The sequence below is a fragment of the Zonotrichia albicollis genome, chromosome Z (genome assembly GCF_047830755.1).
Source record: "Zonotrichia albicollis isolate bZonAlb1 chromosome Z, bZonAlb1.hap1, whole genome shotgun sequence".
Classification (NCBI taxonomy): domain Eukaryota; kingdom Metazoa; phylum Chordata; class Aves; order Passeriformes; family Passerellidae; genus Zonotrichia; species Zonotrichia albicollis.
The window spans coordinates 86,314,399-86,330,377 of record NC_133860.1 but is presented as its reverse complement, the minus strand read 5'-3'; the positions used below and the strand labels follow the sequence as shown (position 1 = coordinate 86,330,377).

Genomic DNA, 15,979 nt, shown 5'->3' with positions numbered 1-15,979 from the left:
TTTCAGCTTCTTTTTAGGAGGATTCAGAAGTGGAATTACAGATACTGCAGCCCCATCTCCTGAACTGTTTACTTGTAACTTGGTGGGTGCTTTTTAGTGTTATTTATTTCTATTAGTAATTTAAATACCATATAAACATATATTATATGTATGATGTATAATATTTATATTAGTTATTTATAAGATAGCATACACAAATACATAGTAGTGCTGTCTAAACAGCTCAAACTTATTGGGCCCTCTGTGTGTAATGAAGAAAATAAATAGCCGGTGTAATGGGCCAGTTAAGAAGGCAGCAGCCCAAAAGTACCATGGTCAAATGCTAAATGGTGAGGCAAATTGAGAGAATAAAACTTTACAAGAACAGGAAAGAAGTTTAAAAAAAAAAACCAAAAAAAACAGAGAGTGGAAAACAGAAATGAGACAAATGGGGAGAAATCTCCCCCAATATGAAGGTGAACATACTTTGTCACATAGTAGTGCGTGGTGTAAGAACCAGGAATTAAAAAAACCCACAACAGATAACTAATACTGAGTTAATTTGTAGAGGCTGCACTGGACCTTTTATCATTTTGGAAACCTCTCAGAAGGTGGGTGGGAGATGTGAAGCAGCAGAGGGTGACTCTGTGGTTATAGCCAGAACCTCTGGCTGTGTGGCCCTGATTGGGTGTTCTCTGTGGAGTTGGAAGTGCAAGACTGAAAAGCTTTTATTGTTAGGATGGGTGTGGGATAGGCATTGTCAGGGCATGAATTTTCACCCTGCTGTGGCTGAGGGCTCCACACCTGTTTGGAAGTGCCTCCATCAAGATCCAGGACACTGGTGTAGCCTTCACATCCAGGTATTTTTTCCACAGAGTGCTGGATTGATGGATACAGTCACCTACTAGGATGTAAAAAAAAATCAGGCCCACTGATTTCTCAAGCACTTTCTGAAATTTAATTATAGTGGAATAAGGGATTGAAAAAAAAAATGGGTGAAGGCACTACTGATTCTTTGCAATTTTTTTGTCCTGATGGATATTTATAAAAGTGTAGACAAAGCAGAAGGACTTCAGCAGGGGGAGAGACAACACTCTAACAGATATGATTTTAAGACTATGATGAAACTCAGTATTGATGTAATTAATTCTATGAACACAAGTGCCCAAGCCCACTTTTGATTTTTGTTACTTCTGCTAATCCATGCCTTCCTTTAATGTTTTCCTGTGTGGAAGCAAACTAGCAAGAGAATTTTGTAAGCTGATGAATGAAGCTGATCACTGTCAGTAGCATCACCAACAGCTTTGTTTTTAACAGAGTGATGTTGTCATAAAGGCTGACCTTCCCCTGAGGAAACAAAGTCGTAAACACAATCAAGAATATGTGCTAAGGCTTAATCAATGCTTAGTGGTGATGGAATGTAAAACCAAACATCCAAGGGTAGAAATCGAATTGCATTATTACAGGAGGCCCAGGGGCTGAAAAACTACCCCATAAAACAAGAGCAAAACTTGGTGACTTGAAGATCCTGCAGAAATAGTCTGAAAAAACTAATCTGTGAGTCAGGATTCCAAAGGGCTCTGGAAGCTGTGGAACACATGTGTCCGTACATGACTCCTTTTTTAACCAACCCTGTTCAGATGCAACTACTTCTGCTACCAAAGTGCTCCCAGGCATGGGAGGGGACACATTTTATATGTGGCACCTTGCTTCTGGATTTGCCAGCAATAAATCAGCATTTTCCTGGTTTAGCGATTTACTGCTGCTGCAGAGAAAGTAACTCAGACCACTCTGATACTGGTGAAATCCTACATTTCTGAGTAGTGAGTGGTCAGGAATTTTGCATGTTTTTTTCTCAACCATTCATTTCTCAGTTTCATCTAAATGAGGTGGTTTTCTTCTGTCATTTGATACTTAGCAGGTAGTTTTAGTATGTCCTTTGTGTCACATCAATAGTATTCAACCAAACCTAAACTACAGAAATCACAGCACAGAACTGCACCTATTCTGAGTTAATCCAGAGTCTTTTTCAGCCAGGAGTTAGGAATCTGGAGGATACATTCTTTATAGTACCTCAGTAATCCTGTCCATTACATCACTTAATTTATAGCAGTGTTAACAGGAAAATCAATAAACATTATTTCTAAAATGTCAGGGATGTTAATAGTGTGATTTAAAAAAGGAGAAAGAGTCAAAACTCTGAACAGAACACATTGATATAGTGTTGTAGAGGCACATCTTGCTGAAAATGTGATAGGGAGGATTTAAATCATTACGGCTCAGTCATTTTGAAAAATGTGGTAAGGTATCTATTCTTAGACACACAAATCTTTCTTGCCATATTGTGGGATTTTGCTAAGTGGGGGTGGCTGTATACAGTATTTCTTAACAGAAGGTTGCTAGGATCGCTCCTAACGAATTTCAGTTGCATCAACAGTTGCTATGGATCCCCTGCTAATATTTTTGGAAAATTATTAGTACAACTTCCTGAGTAAAGGGAGTCTTACCAGTACAGACTGGAAAGCTGTTTGACAGGGGAAGATACAATGATGGAAAAGCTGGGTTGGTATTTATTTCCCACTAAAATCTTCTACAATGTGTTGAATTCCTGGGGTTTAAACCAAGCTATAGTATTGTACAGGCTACCAAGGAGCTTTTATTTTAAAACTGATTATTAATTGAGCCTCTGATTATTAATGGTCAGCTGCCCGACAGTTTAGTCATGCTTTTGCCCATTTACTTCATGGACAATAATCTAGTCCAAGTAATTTAATAGAGGGAGAAGACCAAATAATGAACTAATACTAAATGTAAATACAGAAGTTTAATGGATAAACAGCTGACAGATGTGCAGCTGGTGGCATCTACCAGGACTTGTGAGAGGCATTTGACAGTGTCTGACATGACATCCTTGTCTCTAAGTTGGATAGCCATGGGTTTGGTGGGTGAACCCCTGGGTGGGTGAGGGATGGGGCTGAGTGGTCACACTTGGGCAGTTGGGGTCAGTGAGTCCATGTCCAGGTGGAGACCAGGGACGAGTGGTGGCACCATGGGGTCAGCAGGATCCAGGTCAGGGTATTCTTAAGCACCAGCACAGGCTGGGCTGAGCAGAGGGAGCAGCCCTGGGGGAGCCCTGGGGGTGTGTGGGGCAAGGCTGGGACCCCAAAGCCTGGGCTGGGCTGAGCCCAAAGCCCCGAGCCCAGAGTCCCGGGCCCAGAGCCCAGAGCCCCGTGCCCGGCCCAGAGCCCGGAGCCCAGACCCCAGAGCCCAGAGCCCAGAGCCCCGTGCCGGGCCCAGAGCCCCGTGCCGGGCCCAGAGCCCAGAGTCCAGAGCCCAAACCCCAGAGCCCAGAGCCCCGTGCCGGGCCCAGCCCAGCGGGGGCAGCAGCGCAGGGCCCATTCTGCCCCTCTGCCCCTCAGAGCTGCCCCAGCCCTGGGCCAGCCCAGCAAGGAGCTGCAGCTGCTGCAGCCGGGCCAGAGGCGGCTCCAGCACGGGCACAGGGACGGAGCAGCTCTGCCGGCAGCAAAGGTGCCACGGCTGCCATCGCTCACCCGGGCACCAGAAGCTTTGGCCTGAGCTCAGGGCGGCCTCGCAGGGCCCGAGGGGCCGCGGCAAAGATGGACACGGACAATTGCCGAGGGCCGCGGGGACGGCAGCCGGGGAATGGCTCCCGGTGCCAGAGGGCAGGGCTGGCTGGGACCTTGGCAATGAGGAATTGTTCCCTGGCAGGGGGGGCAGGCCCTGGCACAGGGTGCCCAGAGCAGCTGGGGCTGCCCCTGCATCCCTGGCATTGCCCGAGGCCGGGCTGGACACTGGGACAGTGGGAGGGGTCCCTGCCATGGCATTGGGCTGGCACTGGGTGGGCTCTGAGTTCCTTCCAACACAAACCATTCCAGTATTCTATAATAATTTACATGCAGAGATGAAAGCAGTATGGAGTTCCCTGCCAGTTTCTTGGGCATAATTCAGGACACACTTTCAAGTCTCAGTACTATTGTTACTTGAGTTACTCTGAAATGAAAATTCAGTAATACTTTCCATGCAGATTCATAATTAATCGAACAAATTGCAGTGTAATAGTATTGATTCTCTTGATTATTTTTTACTTCTTTGGAAAAACCTGTTTCAGTGCTGTGCATTGCATTTAAAGATAATTTATCTAGCAGTGGTTCTGCTTCCAGAGGGCTTCCCAAGCAGGGATTTTTGGAGTAAGTGGTAAGAGCACCTGCCCTGCCTGGTCTGGCATTTCTCCTTGTAAGCTGAGGTGGATTCTGCTCTGCCTTCTCCCCACTTGACTGCTGGCTGTTCACTTCTGGAATGAATCTGCCTACTGAACATTCCCCCCTTATGGAAAAATCCTAAATTACACACCACCATTGACTGCACAGTATGAAAGAAGTGAGGGTCATATGTGGCACACTCAGATCCCTTTGAAAGGCCACTGGAGTGGCCACAGGGCATTGTAAACTATACATATTTTTTACTTTATTAATGCAAAAAAGCATATTAAGTGCCGCTGAAATGGGAGTTAGGTATCTGTGGTAACAGGAAGCAGTTTGTACCTAAGCACCTGCTCTCTGGAGTGGTGGCAGCAGATGGTGTCAGCAGGTCAAAAGCATTTAGACAAATTCATGAGGCCACTTGTCCATAAATGGGTGCAAAATTACCTGGCAGGAGTGAGTCCTGCAGTGCCTGGGGCGCAGATCCGCTGGAGCAATGCAGGGGGAGTGAACCACAGAGGGAGCCCAGGCTTGTGCTGTCCCAGGAAACACTGCTGGGGCATCCTCTGGAATCTCTGGGGTTATGGGATGAACCCTTTCAGGCCACTTTTGTCAAATGCCAGTGTGGGTTTGGGGTTTTTTGGTCTTTTTTCCCCCTTATAATTTTTTGGTGGGTTTTCTTGGGTTTTTTTTCCCCCTTATAATTTTTTAATCAGGGTAGGAAATCTGTCTCCAGTGTCTTTTCCATACTTCCACAGCTTGTTGGATCGCTCAGTTTTGCACCTTAGATGAATCTCATAACTTAAGAACAGATTTTAAATAGTAATTAATTAAGACTATATGCTACATAACTAAAATGGTGACAACTGAATTAATCTACTTTTGGCAAGCATGGAAGAAGAATCATCTGTTTATTTTCTTAGGAAAATGGCTGAGATGCCATTTCTTGACAATGTAACTATGGACCTGCCAATTTTTAAGTATAAAGTTTTCTTGAAAAATCCTAAATGCATAAGTTACGTGCTTGTGAGAAGCTTTAAAGCCTTAAATGAAGCTTGTTAAGCTTTAGAAACATGCCTGAGTGTCACCTACTGCTTTGATTCCTCCTGTTCTTGAAATTAATAATTCAAACCTTATTATACGTATATAAAATAAGTAATTATGGACCAGCATTGTTGGCTATTCTTGATTAGTGTTTTGCTTGCCCTGCATTACCTCTCCTGCCTTTCAGGCATCTTCTGTTAGCTATTTAATAAATTAATTAAAATAAAAAATAATAACACCTAATAAAATAATAAAGTTATAAAATTTAAAAAATAATCACCACCCCTTCAAAACTGTAAATACTCCCGAATCAGGCAGAATTGGGGCATAAAATATGAATTACAGAGTCACAGAGTGGTTTGGTTTGGAAGGCACCTTTGCTGGGATCCATGATGGATTTGAAGCAGCAGATGCAAAGTGGTAGGCGTGGTTCATCTCAGAGAAATTCTGGCTGTGTTCAGTGTCCTTGTATTTCTGTGTTGCAGGATCTGCCAAAGCATCTCTGCCTTCCTCAGGGAAACGTAGCCATTTAATTGCCTTTTCAGCTTGGACTTGGTATTTGATGAAAGAAGGACAGGATCCAGCTAGATTGGCTGCATGGTGTTGGAAGTGGTGAAGGTGTGAATAAAAAATCATCGCTGAGCTTGGTTGTGGGTCTTTGGGAGCACACGGGAACGGGGACATTAAATCATGGGGCAGGCAGCGAGCTGGGGTGTAAATCCAACCAGCCTCCCCCACAAAGACAGGCCCAGTGACCACAGAAATCTGCTTCTCGGGGCTGGTTTGCACTTCTCTGTGTTGTCAGGGTCCCTTCACGCTTGCCCCTGCTCGATGCCAGTGCAGATCTGCTTTGATTTTCTGAGCAAAGCAGGAGAGCAGTGCCAGTGGCACTTGCCAGGTCATTCCTCAGCACTGGCACAGGCAGGACAGGTTGTTCCACCTCCAGCTCCTGGGTTTGGTGGGGTTTCTGTGTTTTGTTTCATTGCAGAGCTGGGGAAACTTGCCTCAGTTATGCCTGCAGGATGAGTTCGCTTCCTGTTGAGAGTTGAAGTCAGTGACCATAAATGTATTTTATCTGTCCCAGGTCACAGAATCCCAGACTTGGTTGGGGTTGGGAGGGACCTGAAAGTTCATCCTATTCCACCCCTGCCATGGGGAGAGACACTTCCCACTGTCCCAGGCTCCTCCAAGCCCTGTCCAGCCAACTGCCAGGGATGCAGGGGCAGCTCCAGCTGCCCGGGGCACTCTGTGCCAGGGCCTGCCCACCCTGCCAAGGAACAATTCCTTCCCAAAATCCAGCATAACCCTAAGTCAGTAGGATGGAGAAGCCCTGTACAATTATTCTGCTACCAACAGCTTTATTAGTGTGATTTACACCTTCTGTCAGGATTGTAAAACTTCCCTGTGTCATTACAGTTCCTTAACGTGGTGCTTGCAGCATAGTGATTCCATGGTAATAGATTTTCCATTGTAGTAATTCCATTATTAGAGGAAAATCCCTTTGACCTCAAGTTGCTTAGGTTTGAAGTTCCATGTGTGCAGTTGCTGTTCTGGCTGTGGGACTCAGGGTCAGTCTGAAGAGAGAAATCTTCCTGCCCTCTTTCTGAATGTGTGGATTTGGATTATGTTAACAAGGAAGTTACTATTGATGTGTATGAAAATAAGGAATAAAAAAGAAGATAGACCATGAATTCAAGAACATAAATTACTTATATAATCTTGAGTGAAGAATTTTTACTTAAACTCAGCCGTTTGTTTCCGTAAATGTGGTCAGAAATTGGAAGAAAGGGAAAAAGTTGTATCCTCTTTATTAATTGCATCACCGTTTCCTTTTCCTACAAGGAAGAGATTATGGGGGGCATGTTTTATTAATTCTGCCTTCTTTTTCTGACCTGGAAACTGCTGGGAAAATGTCTGGAATAAATTGGCACTGGCTGTGGTGTTTGCTGGTAGGATCCTGCATGAACCTTTTGACACCCCTGTGTGAATTTATTTTTGCAAAGCAACATCATGCAAACCAGGTTGGGGAAGAGGCAGTTTCAGGCACAAATCCCCTGAACTATCATCAATGGAGAGACCATAAATGTTGTGATGGATGCTTGAAGGCAGTTTAATGTAGCACTGGAGAAAATAGAAGCCATTACCCCTGGAAGAGCTCCAGTTATGACAGAGAAAATAAATGGTGCTGTTACAAGAGATGTACTGACAACAAAATTCCTGCTGGCTGGGGAGGAGAGCAGAGCACAGTACAGAAACCTACAGACAATTACCCCTTATCTGAAGTAATGTTTATTTTTGGTTTAAATCCGACATGGAGACTGCTTGATAAAAAGACTTAATCCAATCTGACGGAGGTTTAGTCTTAATTATACTTGTGCTTGGGAACTGCCCGGTCTTTGCCACTGCTCAGATCAGTGCTGAGACATTTCCCTGCTCAGCCCTGGACCTGCACAGAGCCTGGGCTGGCATTCTTGAGCAATGCAGGGTCAGGACAAGGGGGAACAGCTTCCCACTGCCAGAGGGCAGGGCTGGATGGGATATTGGGAATTGGGAGTTGTTCCCTGGCAGGGTGGGCAGGCCCTGGCACAGCTGGGGCTGCCCGTGCATCCCTGGCACTGCCCGAGGCCTGGCTGGACACTGGGACAGTGGGAGGGGTCCCTGCCATGGCTGGGCTGGGATGGGATGAGATTTAAGGCCCCTCCCTATGGTGGTGTTCACAGGGGTCCCAGGATGAGGGAAGAGATGAGAATTTTGACTCTATGTTTCAGAAGGATGATTTATTATTTTATGATATATATTATATTAAAAGAAAATGATATACTAAAACTGTACTGAGAGAATAGAAGAAAGGGATTTCATCAGAAGCCTAGCAAAGAAAGAAAGAAAAGGAATGATAATAAAATCTTGTGACTGACCAGAGTCCCAGCACAGCTGGACTGTGATTGGTCATCAAGTAAAAACAACTCACATGGACCAATCAAAGATGCACCTGTTGCATTCCACAGCAGCAGATAATTATTGTTTTTCTTTTCCTCTGAGGCTTCTCAGTTCTCAGGAGAAAAATCCTGTCAAAAGGATGTTTCATAAAATATGTCTGTGACGCCTCCCAACCGAAACCATTCCAGAACTCTGTTATTAATTTTCAGTCTATCCCATGGAACATTTTGTGTCTTGCATCCATCTCTATCTCCCAGATTGTTTTAATGGGAGAGGCTGAGGCAGCAGCTACAGCAGTAGGCACAGAGCATCCTCACACATCTTTCCTGCATCAGCTAGGAGAGAGGTCTTTCCACAGAAAATAAATGAAGCCACATTTTGAGCTTCCCAATTCAGCAGAGCTGGTGCCTGGCTGTGAAAGTATTCCTTCCCCATCCCAGCTGGGTCAGACTCAGGGGGATATGCAGATGTGTGATGGATTCCAGAATGTGGTGCTGAACAGGCACTGCTGCAAATCAGCCTCATAGCTGGATAGATCCAAATCATAGACAGATCCAGGGAAATAATGCTGTTGATTTCAAATAAACTGTGTGTCAGAGTATTACTCCCCAGAAGAGTTGTGGGCAACCTGCAAATGGGTTCTTGCACTGCTTGTGGGAATTGACTTGAAAGTCTCACACTGACTGACTGGAAAAAGATTAATTGTAAACAAGAAATGGATGACTGTTACATATTGTTTGTACTGTTTTGATGTTTTTTTCTTCATGAAGTCCCAGTAGGACTGTGTATTTTTGGTGTAGCTGGCACAGAACCAGCCTCGATGAAGGGTGGAATTGCTGCTCTCATATTTTGCTCAGGTTTATATTTCAGTGCATGTGGAGCGTCGTTGTTCTGCCAGGTGAGTGCAGCAGGCAGTGAGCTAATGCTAAGGAAGCTGATGCAGCACAAACTTGGATGTGTTTTCACCCTTCTGCCAGTGTTTGAGAAGGACTTGGGGTTCATCCCACCACAGGCACCTCACCCTCTCCCAGGGCAGGCTGGGGGCCTGGCACTGAGAGGCTCTGTAGCCCATTATCAATTCTGAAATCATGCAGGGCTTTGATAAGCCCTGCATTTTTATTGGCAGCTTCCCCAGGCTGCCTGCTCAGAGCTGCTGTGTCAGTGGTTTCACCTTGAGTGCACAGCAGAGCCTCGCAGGATGATGCCATTGTCTGCAGCACTGGGGAGGGAGCCTTGACTGAATCAGAGCTGATGCTCTCACTGTGTTTTCCCTGATGCTCCACAAGCTTCTCATCCCCACCTCAGCCTTCTCCCTTTTTAAATAAAGGCTGCTCCTCAATGGCTCTTGGCTCAGGATTTCTTTTTTCTTGTACTTCTGTGATTTTCCTGGGAGTGTGTGTGTGTCACATTCCTGTCCTGAGCAGCATGAAATTCCTGCCTTTGGGAATGTTTTCAGTGTCACTCTTGTCATGCAAGAAGAGGAAGGACTAAAAGAGGAAAGATGTAGAATGTAAAGGTAATAAACTGTTTGAAAAGGTCAAGTCTGGCCTCCATGTGTCACTCACTGGTGGTTTGCTGTAGCAAGGAGTGCAGGGCCAAATCAAAAACTGGGGGTCAGGATGGTTGAGAGTAACTTTAGGCTGAATATTCAGCTTGGGGAATTATCTTCATGCCTTTTTAAGGGAGCTGAGTCACTTAAACCGAGGTTCCTTCTCTCTTCTTTCTGAGAGTTTGTGGAGCTTGCTGAATTTTTTTGTACAATTTACGATTTTTACTTTGTGTAATAGCTTTGTAAATATTATTAGCTATATACTTTTTTTTGCTGCCTTTCAGGTGTATTATTTGTACAATCCATGTATTTTCTGGGATTATTTGGAGGCCTAAGTTAATTTTAGCAGAATATGAAAAGGGGGTTTTGATTCAAAATACTACTCTTTCTCAAAGAAAAACTGCATCAAGTCACTTTTGACAACAGCAGATGGTAGCATTCTTATGCAAGTTATCTGTTTGCAGTGTGAAACAAAGCTTTCTGAACACCCTTTTTTTGTATATTCCGAAGCTTCTGGGAGTTCTTTAAAGTTCTCTTAGACATAAAGGGATTGATGCTCATGAGAACATTTTCAGCACCAAGTGGAAGTTGAAGCCACCTTGAGGGCACTTCCTTCTCCTCCTTGCTGCCTCTCCAAGCAGAGCCATGTGTGTTTCCAGCACCAGCCTGAGAAGACGCCAGGGCTCAGGGTGGTTGCAGACCTTTTTTCCTGAGGGAAATGGGTTTTTTGTGTTACATTTGCACAGACTGTGGTTTGCACAATAGCTTTGCCTCTCTGCAGCCAGTTAATGCTGATACAGTAACTTGAGTTACTCCTGCAAACCATTTCGTTTTAACTAAAATAGTGGCCTAGCCTGGTTGCTGATCTTATTTCCCTTTCAAGAGAGGAGAATGTATATTATTGATGCGGAATATATACAGTGTATTTTAATTTGTCATGACTGTGCTAGGAAGAGCAATGTGAGCTGAGATTCTGAAGTGAGAGAAGTTGCATCAGGGGCTGGTTGCACCCTGCCTGGTCTTTTCCAGATGCACGTGATGAATTTTGTGTTTTTTCCCTTCCATGACAAAGCAAATTCTGTTCCCTCTTAGGAGCACCCCATCCTCGGGCAGCCTTTCTTTGTGCTGCACCCCTGTCGAACCAATGAATTCATCTCTGCTGTGCTGAGAGGCTCACAGGAGCAGCACAGGTGAGGGGCTCTGCTGGGCTTTCTGCAATGCAGGTAAGGTCAGTCAGCTGCAGGGTGGAAAGGGACAAAGCTACTTCCTTAGTGCCAGCAGAATAAGATTTCTGTGTTGTCACTTCAGGCCTTAAAGTTAAAATACATTTGTGATAGGAAAAGTGAAGGAACAGCCCCATCTGAAGTTGTTTTGTGACTGTTTAGTCTGTCTGTAGTTCAGAAAAAGCTGGGATAATATAATTATGGTGCTTTTTGTGGGTTTTTTTTCCCCCTAGACACACAAATTACATCACACTGTGGCTCAGTACTGTAGGCCCAGTTGTGGGCCTGAATCTACCTTTGAGTTATGCAAAAGTGGCGCCTGAGCAGAGCACAGCTGTGGCTGAAAGGTAAGAGAAAAGGGAATCATCCTTTCCTCTCCCACCCTCCTGTTCCAAAGGTTAGATGGATAAATGGCAGAACCATCTCCTCCTCCTTTGAAGCTCTTGCTTAATTTAGGACTCACCTTTCAGTGTTTTGCTTACCTGCCTGCGTTGTTGCCTCACTTGATTTGCAGTGAAAATGTGAGAGGTGCTTAGGCTATTACTGGCACCCTTCATGAGTCCAGAGTGTCCCTGAGCTCCTGGGGTCTCTCTCAGGTGTGGAGAAGTGTTTCATATTGATTCCCCCAGCACAGCATTGGGCTCTGGCATAACTGCTGCAAGGATTTTGAGTTAACTCCTTTTTCTGTGTTTGCTCTCCCCTCTCCAGGGCCCTGAGCTGAAGGACTGGGAATGGTTAGGCTGTGATAAAGCTGCTGCAGGCTTCCCTGGGGGTGAAATGGAGGGTCCTCCCTGGCTGCTCGGCCATGCCAGAGTGGAAATGGTTGCTCATGGCTGTTTTGTGGCCAGAGCTCACCTGCAGCTGTGGGAGCACCTCCCCAGCACCACCCAGACCTGAGCTCCCTTGAAGTCACTCATCTGCTGAGGCTGCACACAGATGCACGAGCCAGAGCCAGAGCTGCTGGATCCACTGAACTTGCCTCTAGAAAATCTGCACCATCTGTGGGGCAGAAAAAGCAACATAGAAAAAAATGCTTGTGGGACGTGGTGTGAGTGTGTGGAGCCAGGGTATGGGCTGGGACTGGCAGGCACCTTCTCCAGCCCGTGTTCCCCAGCACACAGAACACCCTCATCCCGGGAGTGTCCCCACACATCACACCTCAGGGAGCAGAGGGGGTCAGGGCTGTCGCACCCAGAGCCCTTGGAGCCTGCACGGAGCGAGCAGGCCCAGCTCTGAGCTCAGGAGCCTGGAGCAGCCCTGTGGGAGCAGCTGGCTCTGCCCTGCTCTGCTGCTGCCGGGGCAGCTCTCTGTGCCCCTGGGAGCTGCTGCTGCTCCCAAGCAGTGTTCCTCCTTGTAGCTGTGGTTGTTGACAGGTTTGCTCCCTGCCCTGACACCTGTTGGGCTTTGGGGCTTGCCTGGTGGTGCTGCCACGGGGAGCCAGATTATGAGAAGCTCCCTGACCACCCATCCTGGCTTCTCTCCCACTCCCATTTTGTTTGCAGTGTCAAACAGAGTCTGAGCAGCTGATACTGGAGCTCAGATTCCACCCTGCACATTCAGCAATTGTCCCTTGCACGCAGAGTCTAGGGCGTGCCACGTCAGAGCTGGGATTTCACATTTCCAGATTCTCTTTTTTCAAATTATGTGTATAATTTCCATTACTTGCCATTGGTGGACAGGGAATAGAGAGTGCAGTCCTTCAAATTCCATGGGCGCAGAATTTGTTTGCCAGACATTTGGAATTAATAATGAAAGCACATAGTTTATTTTGTTCTGTGTCATATCAACCTGAAAAGCCATTTTCCCCATGTAAGATTTACAAAATATGGCCTGCAGCTACATTGATTTTTTTTTTTTAACACTTTTGGTAACACATGCTTGATAATTGCATCCACAGCCCATTTTTAAATCTAAGTGAGACTTAGACAGGAGGAAGAGCCAACAAAAAGAGGTAACAGCAGGTTTAAGAGCTGTTAAATGTTCACCCCTCCTCTGTCATCTTCACTTGTGATACTCTGGAACAGTAGAAGCACTCAGCCTTCAAAATGTGGAATTTATATGTAAAGGAAAATAAATATTTGTATTTTACACTGAACAAGTCTCAGCACCTATTGCTTTCTACCCTAATTCACCATTTGAATGATGGAGAAAGGATTATTTGACCAGGGCATTACACTGGGATCAAACAACGAGGTGACAGTGCTGTGTCTTATCAGTATCAATGTTTCCCTGAAATTTGCCTGGAAAACTAAAATTCAGCTCAGTTAGTAGAAATACATGGAGGTTAGATAGAGAAACAAATACAGGCTAACATAAATATTTGGGACCAAGGAGATAAAAAAGCCCATTTGGATATCTCCTTTTTAATGCCTGGGGTGAGAGGTGAGCAACCAATTTCCTGTTTACATTTATGCCTTAATGACTTAGGATATCTTAACTGAATTTTTATGCCTGAAAATTATATACACATATATATTTTTTTTTTAAATCAAGCGAATTGTGGCACTGCTTTGTGATTATGTTTTATGTCATGATTCATTATTTACTTAAACTATTGAAGATCCTTAGACTGCGCTTGGGTTTTGTCTACATGCATTGTCTGAACTCTTGCATCCTACCAAGGAGAGAATTTCCAGCTTAGATTTGTAAATTTGCTCAGTTGTTCATCTTTGCTGAACTGGGAAGACACATCAAGGGGGGTTCTTCACTTCTGGGGACTTCTGTAAGAGAGAACAGTCTCATTCCTGCCTGGGTTGCTAGAATCATCAAGATGAATTAATTTCATGTGTTCACCTAGGCCAAAAAATGTGTTTTTCTGGGGAGTGCAGTTGGTAGCCACATATATAATCCCTCATTTATGTCAGTGTGACCAGGTAAGAATTTAACCCCCTGCCAGGAGATTTGAGGTTGCCTGGCTTTGCTCACTAACAGGAACATTCCTTTCCAGGCAGGAAATGTGGAGCTACTTAATTACAGCTAAATACAGCCAAGTAATCAGTATCAATTCTTGCTGCAACTCCATGAATTTCAGCAAAACTTTCTCTAAAACTTTTTCCCCCCTCTCTCTTTGGTATGATGATGGTTTCATGAGTCTGTTTGGACATCTGTATTTATATTGCACACGTATAATAAATTCAGTGCCAGTACAAAGGAAGGACGATTGCTCTTCCCTCTGAATGGTGAAGTTACAATTATTTCCTTAAAAATACTCTCTTGTAGAGAACAGCGTGTGTATGGGTATTTATACCTATTTTTAGCAACATGTGGGCTTTTAAAAAGTCTTTCAAGGAATTTCGTGCATTTTTTAGGAATAAGTTCTTACCACCTAGAATAAAAAAAAAAAGCCTGAAGCTGAGAGCTACAAAAGTAACCCTGTATTGAGTGCTCAGGATTAGGGAGGTGTCACACAGGTTTTTATCTCTTGGATTTCAGGAAAATCTTAAAAACCCTGCACCGCGAGGAAGCTTTCAGTTCCCCACTTGAGAGGTTGTTGCAGCTGTCACCTCCCGAAGACAAATTCAGCTTAAGGCAGAGGGGATTTCACTGCTGTGTTTGAACAGAGAATGGATTTACGGAGCATCCTCTTAACACCTTCCTCAAGTGTGTTACAAAACAGCGCCTCCTGTACCAGCGGTATTGTTCAGTCAGGTGTTGCTGGTGTCAGATGGCTGGCCAGCTGCTTTAATAAGTGAAAATATTAATTAGTTTTGGTGATGAGGTGGAAAACGTGGCCAGCTGTGGAGTCTCCTCTGCCTGGGAGGATGTTGGGTTATGTAACACATATTTTTTAGGCTCTAAACCAATCTAGTAGTGATTTGGTGACGTTTTGCTGGGTTCATCTTTCTCTGAGTTCTTCGTGCAGGGTCCAGGTAACACAAACTATTCCTGGGCACAGGCACAACATCAGAATCACAGGATGGCTCGAGTGGGAAGGGACTCAGAGCCCACCCAGTGCCAGCCCAATGCCATGGCAGGGACCCTTCCCACTGTCCCGGTGTCCAGCCCGGCCTTGGGCAGTGCCAGGGACGCAGGGGCAGCCCCAGCTGTGCCAGGGCCTGCCCACCCTGCCAGGGAACAATTCCTCATTGCCAAGGTCCCAGCCAGCCCTGCCCTCTGGCATCGGCAGCCATTCCCCGGCTGCCGTCCCCGCGGCCCTCGGCAATTGTCCGTGTCCGTCTTTGCCGCGGCCCCTCCGGGCCCTGCGAGGCCGCCCTGAGCTCAGCCCAAAGCTTCTGGTGCCCGGGTGAGCGATGGCAGCCGTGGCACCTTTGCTGCCGGCAGAGCTGCTCCGTCCCTGTGCCCGTGCTGGAGCCTCCTCTGGCCCGGCTGCAGCAGCTGCAGCTCCTTGCTGGGCTGGCCCAGGGCTGGGGCAGCTCTGAGGGGCAGAGGGGCAGAATGGGCCCTGCGCTGCTGCCCCCGCTGGGCTGGGCCCGGCACGGGGCTCTGGGCCCGGCACGGGGCTCTGGGCCCTGGGCCCGGCACGGGGCTCTGGGGTCCCAGCTGTGCCCCCCCGGGCTCCTCCAGGGCTGCTCAGCCCAGCCCGGATCTGCTCTCCAGCCTCTCCGCAGCCCCGGTTTGCCCGAATTTCCCCGTTTCCTTTGTCACAGCCCACTCAAGTTCTTGTCTCGAGCGTTTCCGTTTCAGCTGTCCCCTTCCGCTCCTGTCGCGACACCTGGTGGCGCCACGGCCTCACGACAGCGCCCGATGAATGTTCCCCCTCTGCAATTCGCAGATCCAGAACCGCCATGGGGACGGTCCCCTTCCCTTCTGCCTCCCCCCAGGAGCTGGACTACCCAAACTTCTGGGGAATTCTGAACGTATTCTTGGATTCCTTCTCAATTTCCATATAAATTGTTGAATTCTCACATAAATTCCTATATAAATAAGTGAATTATTTCAAATCAGAGCCTTTCCATCACCACACAGTCGTAATAAGGGAATTGTTCACTCTGACTTCAAATATTTGGAGGTTTGACTGCATTAGAAACTGCTGAATTATGCCTTTCTTATCTGGCGAAGCAGGTAAA

At 46.1% G+C, this 15,979-nt stretch overlaps 1 protein-coding gene across 1 annotated transcript in view; it reads left to right on the top strand.

The window, feature by feature from the left end:
• Positions 1 to 14,009, top strand: part of ATG10 (autophagy related 10) — a 62,596-nt gene extending 48,587 nt beyond the window's left edge. Inside the window, exons 6-8 of the mRNA XM_074532499.1 lie at positions 10,822 to 10,919; positions 11,186 to 11,299; positions 11,661 to 14,009. Coding sequence (XP_074388600.1) covers positions 10,822 to 10,919; positions 11,186 to 11,299; positions 11,661 to 11,673 — 225 coding nt within the window. The 3' untranslated portion in view covers positions 11,674 to 14,009. The remainder of the gene's footprint in view (positions 1 to 10,821; positions 10,920 to 11,185; positions 11,300 to 11,660) is intronic.
• Positions 14,010 to 15,979: the final 1,970 nt, after the last annotated feature.